Source organism: Geospiza fortis, unplaced genomic scaffold (genome assembly GCF_000277835.1).
Source record: "Geospiza fortis unplaced genomic scaffold, GeoFor_1.0 scaffold11, whole genome shotgun sequence".
In the NCBI taxonomy this organism is placed as follows: Eukaryota; Metazoa; Chordata; class Aves; order Passeriformes; family Thraupidae; genus Geospiza; species Geospiza fortis.
This window is the reverse complement of record NW_005054304.1, coordinates 16151915-16162955: the sequence shown is the minus strand read 5'-3', so window position 1 is coordinate 16162955 and position 11041 is coordinate 16151915. Positions and strand designations below refer to the sequence as shown.

The 11041-nt window shown below is 40.9% G+C and overlaps 1 protein-coding gene across 3 annotated transcripts in view; it reads right to left on the bottom strand.

The window, feature by feature from the left end:
* EMCN (endomucin) overlaps positions 1 to 11041 on the bottom strand; it is a 53634-nt gene that overhangs the window by 37030 nt on the left and 5563 nt on the right. For 2 of the 3 annotated variants that reach the window (XM_005418182.2, XM_031066515.1), the window contains exon 2: positions 266 to 325. In XM_005418182.2, coding sequence (XP_005418239.1) covers positions 266 to 325 — 60 coding nt within the window. The remainder of the gene's footprint in view (positions 1 to 265; positions 326 to 11041) is intronic. The other variant, XM_031066514.1, reaches the window with a different exon arrangement.

The window sequence follows — 11041 nt, the reverse complement described above, 5'->3', positions numbered from 1 at the left end:
ACCGCTCCTTGAGAGCACAGGAACACAAAGAACCTTTTTCACCTGAAACAAAAAGTGCAGCCTGCTCAAATTAAGTGTCTCCATGCTAAGATACTTCAATCCTTTCTTTGCAACAAAGTTTCATAAGAGAATCAGTGAAATACATTGCTCTTATCGCCCTGGATGAAATAATTCACCTGGTTTCCCCCAGAAGCTGGAAAAGCTGAAAGCCAGAAAGACAACAGGATCTTCAGAACACCAGATAACAGCAAACTGGAAGTCTTACCAGCTTTTGATGTTACTGCAGAAGTGGTTGTCTTGACAGTAGTGGTTTGAATGCCATCTTCTGAAAGAAACACAGAAAGAATCATATCACTTCTGTACCTTCCAGAACTATTTAGCACTACACAATCATAATAGCAGAGAGCAGCATGGACCTTTCTGGAAAATCAAGTTCAGAAGCTTATCAGCAGAAGCAACCAAATCATATAACACTGCTACCAACATTTTCAAGCTATAGCCTAAATCTCTTCATTTTGCCCTGACTGCTGTAATGGGAAGCATCTGCTGCTGCCTCCCACCTTGGACTGCATGCTCTTTTCCCAGACTAGCTGGGAGGGGAGAAATGGAGACAATTAAAGTGGTTTTTGCTATCTCCTCCTCTCCTTGAATACAATCACAGCTGCTCTGAGACTTCAGGGTGGAGGATTAACTAACATAACTGGCCACAGGAGTAGGCAGTCCTTCTCCTGCCTTGAAGTAACAAAATTGTACTAGCTCCCTGGCTAGCACAAGCACTTCAGGAGGGCTTTTCAGCATCACCCTGATGCCTAAATGTGAGAGGAAGAGGAGAATTCCCAGAACATGGCTCAAGAAGGACCACATTGAAAGACTGACTTTCCCCACTGCCCTCAACACAGTGATCCAGCTGTTGGGGTTTTACTGCCATAAATGATGCCAGTCTTAAAACATCATTAGTAGGTGGCACTTCAATATAAACAAATAAATAATCCAAAAAAGAAACTTCAACAAGAAAAATAATTTCTGTCTCTTCTTACTATGCTGCAAGGTTGTAACATCATAACTCAAAAAGTGTTTTGGCTTCAAGCAAGATTTTCAGTCTTATTGCTGTGATGTTCATATTTTTTTACTAAAAGAAGTTAGGGGGTATTGAAAGGGGTGAAAAAGCTGCACTGACTCAGAAACAGGCATTTCTCAACCATTTTAGACTGCTGTGAGACAAATATGGGTACGTTTGTGGAGGAATAGATCAACTCTGTAACTGAATGGGAGAGGAAAATGGCACAGGCTAATCCCCATGTGCTGTCAGGTTTGAAGCATGACATCCTGTCAGGCTGCATTAGCATGCTGTAATACAGACATGCTAAACTGAGTCAGGACAGCATGTCAGTATTCTTGTGTAAATCCATTCATGGTAATATCTGCTGGCATTCTCTCTTTTTTTGGCTACAGGGCAGAACAGTCAGTTTTGTTCCCTTTGCTTGGTGTACTGAGCTCCGATTAAAATTTCACGAGCAGCACCCGAAGCCTGCAAGAGCCACAGATCTAACCCAGAAAAAAACCCCACACAACACAATACAACTGCAGGGGCTCTGCAGAAATGTTTTAAGGTCTAACTAGATGAGCCTTTACAACTCCTCTCCAAGCAGTGTGCTATCAGTCCTCTTGGCACCTGCATGTTTCTAATGGGTCTCAGCCCCTTCCCAGCGAGCCCCACTTTCTTGGGCATCTTTTCTAGGTATGCTGTTGCCTCCAAAATGCCTTGTCATGGCACATGCTGGCCCAGTTTAATATGGGCATATCCTATATAAAATTAAATGAGTCCCCTGTGGGCCTGCTGCTGCCCCAGCTCTACTCCCCAGAACACGTGGACACAGTCACATCATGCACAGACTCGCGCACACTGCATTTAAAATACAGGTTTTCTTGCCACGTGGTTATCCATTCAGAGTGATGCTTCATAGCCCACACTTGAAAAACTTGGAAAACAAATTTTATCCAGAGACACCTAAAGGCAATCTTGTTTCTCTAAACAGCAAGCATTTTTCCATCTCTTCATTCTCATTATGTGCTGCTGACAAAGCTCCTGTAATCCCCCACACCACAAGGCCACAGCAGTAGAACAGAATGTTTTTTCAACAGTGCCTACATTTCAGCTGGTTTTGTTTTAACATATCTCAGTAGCTACCATGTCTATAATGCCAGCTAAATGTACTAGCTGGCCAATCAGCTCATTCCCAAACTCACTCTTCCCAAAACTCTTCCTCTAACTCAGCATGACTTTGTAGGAAGCTCATTGCAATATTTAGATTATTCATCCTTTAAAGGTGTTCCATTTAATAACTGCGTTGATAGGCCAAGGTTTCCTCAAAACTTAAAAAAAAGTGAATATAAGTCACAGTTCTATAATGACTCACTATTTGTTGATTTTATCACAGGTTGGAGATAAACTAAGATAAATTCAATTAACAGAGTACAATAGAGTTTTATGAATTAATTGTTTTCTTAAAATGGTGAATAATTAACTACACTTTAAAAATAAGTTGAACACATCATGCAAAAATGTTTAAACCTTGACAGGATTGGGGGGGGGATCTGTTTGATTAAAAGATATGATAGAACTGGTGGCTTATTATGCTCTTATTTGCAATGTTAAATTGTAACTAAGGAAAATCCTATGGGGGATAAAAGCAAGAGATAAAAAAAATGACAGAGAAAATAATTTTCACCATTAGAGATGGCTGATAGACAAAGAGAGGGACAGAAATCTTCATTTTTCTGATCATGTCAGGTTGGCTGCAGGCTCAGATTATGGACAACTAAGTAAAGTTACAATTGCTTGTTTTTTTAGCAGATTTGAATGCAGTGATCCCTTTGATATGAGAGCACATGGATGTACTCAGACATAGGAGTAGCCAAAATCTACTCAGCCACTGTTTCCACACAGAAACTACTGCCATTTGCTGTGTTTGCCGGCAATAAACCCAGCTAAAAGAGCATGGGTGAGCCATGATGCAGCACCCTTGTCTCCAGAGAACACACGTGGAGCTAAAAGGCTCTCAGACACAACACTGCGCTGAGTGAAGGGGGGATGCTGGTGGTGGTAAGTTCCAAAAAGAAAAAAAAAAAAAAGAAACAACCCCCCCCCCCTCCAAACCCCCATGTTTTAAAGCAGATAATAAGGCAAAAAGAAGTCCAGACTAGGAGAATCATAACAAGAGAGGAAGACGAGAAGGACAGAAAGGTCTGGAGACAGTAAGACAGGGTCACAGGGAAAAATATGAAGGAATTAAGATCCAAGAACATGTGACACATGGCCACAAGACCAAACTGAAAAAAGAATAACTGTTGCGGCTTGTTTGGGGTTTCTTTCCAGGTTCACAAAATTTCCATTTATTGTCTTTCCTAGGTTGGATTTAAATTATATATTTGTTCTAAAATGAAAGCATTAGTCTTCAAATTTTGAAATGGATGAACCAAAACACTGAACTTACTTTCTTCTTTTAAATTCAGAAGGAGCCCTTGAATTTAGACAGGACTGATTGATGGCCACAGTTGTCCTCAGACTACAGCTTTGATGTAGGCTTCAGTCTCTAAGATCTGAGCTTGGAGTTCTCATAACCTTTTCTCTCTCTCTCTCTCTCCCTCTCTTATTATTTTTACCTTTACACTGGAAAGATAGGTTCTGACCTTGTGTTAATTAGGTGCCTGTTATTGCTATTATCAAGACATAAAAAAAAGGGAATGATTGCATGTTATTATATCAGTACTTCTGTTTATACCCCACAGGATACCACAGGTTGCAAACCACAAAGTTGAAAACACCACATGAAACAGATAATACAAAACCAAATGCCAAAGCAAAAACCTTTTTAAAGATTAATAGATAGTTCAAAATATATATTGATTATATACATTACATGAATTACTGAATTAAAGTGCTGTCTGGTTTGGCATCAATACCTAACTTTGAAAAGAAATTATTTTTATGGAAAAGTCACTCTTGCTACAGATAACAATTGGAAGGGCCTGTTTGACATTTCTTTCACTTGACATTGCACTAGATAGACAAAACCACATGGCTAAATCCTTTCATTCAGGTGAAGTATTTGGTCCAGCTTCAGAAGCATGTGAAAAAGTATGTGGATTCCTGGAGGTGGGGAGTTAGTGGAGAACCATAAAAATCATCAGGAGTCTAGAGAAAAATGACTTCTCAAGGAAGGATTGCAAAAATTGCATTTGTTCAGCCTAGAGAGGGAAGGATTAATGGAAGGCACAACAACAGCAGTCAGTAGGTGCAGGAGGAGCTGCAGCCAAGACAAAGGAATAAACTTATGTCCACTAAAGTTTGAATGAGAGGTAATGGACAAGGGAATTGGACTATAAACTCTGCAGGTATTTCAGTTCAACAGTGTCAAACTGCTGGCATAACAGTCAGCAGCTGGTGTTTTCACCATTTTGCTGATGAGGTTGCAATATATTCCCACTCAAAACCTGACCAATGCTCCATAGGCTATACCTGGGAGCAATTACCAAAGAGGTGTCCTGAGGAAACCTCCACATGATAATTCCTTGCTTCAAGGTTATAAAGAACCTACAGGTGTTTGTATTATGTTTGTGTGTTATGTATTATCATAGAATCACAGAATGGTTTGGGTTGGAAGGGATCTTAAAGATCATCTAGGTCCAATCTCCTAGCAGGAGATTGGCAGGGACATCTTCCACTAGACCAGTTTGCTCAGAGCTCATCCAGTCTGGTGTTGAACATTTCCAGGGAAAAAGCATCTACAGCTTACCCAGGCAACCTGTTCCAGTACCTCACCACCCTAACTAATTCTACTCTAATTCTAGTAAAAAAATTCTTCGTAATATCTGATCTATAACATCTCTTTCAGGATATTTTATTATGGTTTTTTTGTGTGACCCTACAACTTGTGTTGCAACTACACACAAGTTATGGAGAAGTCAAAGTTGCTGGTTTGATTTCTGTTTTTCCACACCAACAGGAATAAATAGTGATCTCTTTCTAGCCCATGATAATTCTGCCAGCCCTTGTGACCATGAAAGAGCCTCCAGTAACCACCGTTCCAGTAAAAAAAAAAAAAAAAAAAAGTCCTTTTTCAAGAAAATGATAGCTGTCCTTGTAGACACCCTGCTACTGATCTACTGATCTGTGAACTCAGAGGTCCCAAGAAATAGCTGCTGCCTGACATCAAGTAAACAACTGGCTTACTCTTACCTTGGAGCTCTGTTGTCTATTATGTTTCCTCTTTCATTTAATGCTGCTTTATCTCTACATTCTCTTATCTCACCTTTCCCCAGGCCCAGTACAGTCCTCGCACTTCTCCTATTTCTGTTTTCACTACTCATTTGTCTTTATTTCCAGTGCATGACCATTTACCCTAACTCTTGAGATAAATTTATTTTTTCTTTTGTAGTGCATTTTGTATAAAGGTTCATACATTATCCAAAGAACAAAAACACAGATAAACAAATAGAAGAGGTTTAAGTGCAATTTTAACAGTGCTGTTTGGAAATATCAACTCCTTTCTTGCTATTCAAAGAGCAAAAATAAAAAAAAAAATAATGAAATATTCCAGAAATAAATTTTTAGAAAAAAGGGAATAACCCCCCTGCCAGGTATTTTTCTCTGAAAGAATTAATCTTATAGAAGTAATACTGTTTCTAGTATTTAATAGTCTCTAGCGTTTCATCCTTAAGGACTCATACTTAAGATTTTCTTTCTATAGTCACATAAACTAGATTTTAAATGGGAACCAAGGTTCTGATGTAATCCTGTGAATGGCTGAAGCTGATAACAGCTGATACAGCAGATAAGTGTGTGGAAGGATATTAAATTAAAAAAAGCCATTTGCAAGCTTCATGAATTTGAAGCAAACTCGAAAAACCCCACAAACTTTGTGTTTCCACATTTCTTTAGTACACTAAGCAATACCCAAAGTGTGGCATGCCTCACACACATTCAGCTGTGCCTGTAACAGGACCTGCACGCAACCACTCAGGCTGTGACAGTCCCTGCTGAAAGAAAAGCTTGTCCCCAGTAACAGCCCCATGCTGGTCACTGCCACTTCACTATCACCAAAAGCCAGAATTGCACAGTGTTTTTCCAGCCTGGTCTCACAATGGTTTTGCACTGCTGCAAAAGCTCTTAATGCAGCCTCCTGCAACATAAGGCATTTTCCACCTCAGGATTCCCTCTGCTGTGAAATTCGCACATCGGCAGCTTGAAGGACAATGCAGACCCTGAACAGAGTTACACTGGCCATGCTTAAGGTGAATCCCTGTGAGGTGTATTTAGATACTGCAGGCAATGCTAAAACCATAAGGCAGGGAGAAAGGCCACATCCTTTGCTGCCTGATGCCAACCAGCTGGAAGCCTGTGATTCCTGCTGCCTAGGGAGGGGGGAAACCACCTGAGGTTTGCCAAGCTGTCACCTTCCTTCCAGTCACATCTCTCTTCAGCAACAAACTAAAAACAAACTATACAAATCCTACATGGGGGGATTTTACACTTAAAGTCAACTTTCGACTTCTTCTCTGTAGCTGCTGGTCCTGGTGTGCAGGCTGGTGTCACACGACAGAGACAGCCTGCTGCACAAGACTGGGGAAAACTTACAGGCATGAGCATAGGGAAGGACACAAAGGCAGGGACACAAATTCCTCGGTCAGAGACACAAAACACTCTCTCCACAAAGGGCAAAAGCACCTGAAAACAGCTGAAAGAGATGGATATTAGGGAAGGGAGAGCATAAATGTAAAGCCCCATAGCTGGAAAAGGAGACAGGGACAGGGCTCCTCCCGCATTGCATGGGACTGGGTAGCAGCAATTGGGGCAAGGTGGGATTTGGTTTCTGCAGAGGAAACATAAACTGGGTGGGCTGGAGGCAGCCAGCAATAAGAACTGAGGGGAGGAAGGAAAGGGAGGTAGCTGCCACAATTTTTCCAGCAGGGAACAGAGAGAAGGCAGGAAATGCAGCTTTGGTGCCAGCACTGCCCCAGAGTTCCTCCTGCTCACCCAGGCATGGGGCTAGCATGACCAACACTAAGCACTAGCAGAGAGCTCCTGGGAATCACCAACCCCAAGGCAAAAGACTCTCACAAAGCCTGCTCACAGCACCCAGCAAACAGCTCCTGCTTAGGGACCTGCTGCACAGAGAAATATTGACAAGGCAGATGCCAAGGACCAGCCTCAGCCGGCGTGGCTGTAGGTTGGTGAGGGCTCCCCTCCTCAAAACATTAATGAGAAATGTTGGATGAATGCCCTGTGTTACTGAGTATTTGAAACAACCCAAGCACAGCATGATTTGCCTCTCTGCATGTGTGGACATAGAAATCTGGGCGCTTAAATAGCCAGTTTATGGGGTTTTTTTATTGCCTTAGAAGAAAAGCAAACTCCCTATGAAAGGCTTTTAATCACAAGTTTTCTCAGTGTGCCTTCTGCTCATGTGAAGGTTGGTGGATATCTCTATTACTGTGTACTACAGAGGGATGAGTACATTGTTTGCACTCCATAGAACAATAAATGTGCTCAGCATGCTCATCAGCACTCCAGCCTTCCTTGAATGAAGGCTCCGAGCTCTGCACTTCTCTCTATTTAAACCTGTTAAAAGTATTTAATAGGTTTTAATTAAACCCTTTAAAGCTATTTAAACCATCAGATTGTCACCCTTTGATTATGATATATTTGTTCGTCCACATGTAAGATAAAAGCTAGGAGTTTCTAAGGACTATATTATAGTACAGAAAATGAACTGTCACCCCCTCCCCTTGTGTTAGTCAAGATAAATAAATTTGAAAAATGTCCTTAGAGGGTGCAATTTTATATAGAAAGCTTTATACATATTGTGCATTGCTGAGCAGAGGGAGAAAAAGAAATAAAGCAGAGTCCCTTCCCTTGCAACAAGAAGGGATAAGTGTTGGTGCAAGTCACCCCCACCCAGAAGGCAGAGAGAAAATGGTAATGCTTACAATGCTTTTCCTTTAACACGCTAGTGGCAAGCCTATTTTTGTTTCCCATGAAAGAGCACGTTTGGGTAGGGCAGATACAGAACAGCCAGAGCGGAAGCTGAGCCCGGGTCAATCAGCAGCTCTCCTTTTCAATGTGCTGCAGAAGTTAGGAAAGTCATATAGCTCTGTGCTATGTTTGTGACCCAAGTGCATCTCCAGCAGCATGACTAATTGTATAATTCAGGAAAGGGTCACTGCAGTGTCTGCTATGATGTATTTATTTTTAGAACATCCGGGATCAGCCCAGACACCCATTTTAGCCACACCCGCCCATGCCATTCTGCTCCTGACAAAGCTCTGAAAGCCTCTGGAACATCAAAAAGCAGTTCCTGTCAGAAAACTCTGTGGAAACACTGTAAATTGCTTCTATAGTTAATGCAATTCCATGCTCACTCGTCCATTGAGACTCTCTTCATCTTTTCCACACTGCCTAGAACAAAGGTTAAATGGTACAGAATATCCCAAAGGGAAAGCCCCAAATGGGCTTCACAAGCCCTGCGTGCAGCACAGTCTCACCGGAGTTACTTCACATGCAAGGATGAAGGGAACACTTCGAAAATACCTCATTTCTCTAATTGGCACATACAGCTGATGAAGACCTTCTCTTGCCAAGCTGATTATAACTCACGTTGTTCTGAATTTCTACCAATCTGATACAACTGCTAAGGTCAGATGCAAAACTGAAACTCTTCTCACAAGCTTTATGTAACGAAGTATTCCCATTTAAAAACAAAGTTACTACAAAGAGCACTTGAAACAGAGTGTCAGCCCTGAGGACTCATCCTACCAAAGTGCAGTGGGAACTGCTGCATTAGCCACGCTGGCTTCCACCCAGAAAAACAGCTTCCTAGGGGAACAGAGTGGCTCACATTCAGGATTCCCAGGCCTGTCAAAATCCCAGCTCCCTGTCAGTGCACTGGGAAGCCATCATGCTGGTGAACAGCTATAGACATCCCTTGTATTTTTATTGGCAATTACAGCAATTGCATTCCCATGACAATTACTGTTACAATTGTGAATAAGCTGTTCCATTCCTACACACACCTTTCTGCTCTTCTTCAACCTTTCCTCCCATGAATGATAAATCCCCACTTTGCATTTTGCATCTGGAAACAGCAGTTTCTGCCAGCTCTTGGAAATGCAAGTTGAAAGCAAATAGGGAAGAAGCGGACAGTGCACTACAAGAAAGCATCTCTAAGTCAGTAAGATAAATTGTGCACTAGTTCACCTAAATTCAAGAGCATTAAGACATGCCAGCCACATGACTCCATTAGCACTGGGAATGGCTTGCAAAAGTAGCAGAATCCTCTGGAGCCATTTGAACTAGACAGGATAAAATGTGCAGAGAACCAAAAAACTACCATGCACTTGGAGGATTTTTTTGTCTCTAGTATGTGTGCTGTGTCCTTCCCTTGCACATCTCAAGGACTGGGTTATTTGGCATAGATCTCGAGTTAAGTCCTTTTTTTGTTATTGTTGTTGGCATGTTGGAAACTAGTGAGTTGTTGCAAGCCCAACACTTTTTAAAATACATTTGCCATCTTCTGAATAACAGCAAATATATTTATAAACTACTCTTATAAGAAAAAAAACTTCCTAAAGAGAACCTAAAATTGCTCTGCTGGAAAAGCCTTTCTGGGCAGCCAGCCTTTGGTAGCTACAACTTCCAAGGGTTATATGATCTGAGTCAAAACAGAGGATGTCCAGACTCCATCTGGACTCTATAGGATGTCCAGAAAGCTCCATAATTCAAAGACTTCAGCAGTTTTCACAAAAAGGTTTTAACAGTTCTTTGCAAGAATGAGTAACAACAGTGGAATTGTACACTGGTCCCAAACATTTCCTTCGATACACCACACATTTCTGACTTTATGAGCATCTGCAGGAGTTAGGGGCAGATGAGGTTTGACAACTTAGCAGGAGTTTCAGAGTGTCTAGAATTCCTGGGTAAAGAAAACCCCCAAATTATTGCTTTTTGGACTTTGAATGGCCATGGAAGCATTAGCCATGTATCATGTCAAAAGCTGCCCCTCTCTACTGGACATGAGACCCAGAATTTGGGTGGAAAGGATTTGAATTACACATTTCTTTGTAGAGTAATCATCGCCTATTTTTGCCATTTTGTGTAGAAATACTTGGTGATATTTTTGGTTCTATAGCCTTTGAATGAGTTGGCAAACACCTATATTTACATCATCTATATTGTTGTGATATATAACCCATGCTGAGATGAGGAGGAGTAATTCATCTGTCTAGGAAAAATTATTTCAGGCTATCCTCACAATGGGATAGATAGAACCATGTAATGGTGTTTAGAAGGTTATCAACACTGTATTTCAAATAAAACCTTAGACTGAGCATGAGAAAAAGTAGTAAAAAATTAAGGATTATATGGGGTTCTGATCACTTCAAGTAATTAATATGCAGTGGAAAGACACATCAAAAAATAAGTATTTTGTAGAGGAAAATAATGCAAATTGCACAAGAAGGTTAGAAAATCTCCTGGCGCTGTTTTCCTCAGACCAACTAAAATCTAAAGCTTTTGCCATTCTTATCAGTTGTTGCTTTATTAGCTGAATTTCTCAAGCTGAAAACCAACATTAATCTCCTGCTAAAGATTATGAAAGAAGAAATCTGCAGGAAGAACAAATATCTCATTAATATCGTAATGTTAATTGATTTAACCCTAAAGTTACACTGACACTCCTCACACCAAGTAAATCACACCATCAACCACACTGAGAAATCACACCATTAAAACAAACTGATTGTGCTTTTTAGAATGATTACTTATCTTGTAGAAATCTTCAGACAGAAAGGCTGGTGTAGTGCTCCCATCCCAGCAAAAGACATAATTTTGTCAGAGTGATAAAACAAGGCAGAATGATTACAGCAGATAATTGTGCTGCAAAATTATGTGCCACTTGCTCTGAGGTTTCAGAAACCTGAGGTGCATTGCTATCTACAACATGCAGCTAACACCCAGAAGCACATTACTGCCATTGCAAAAAAA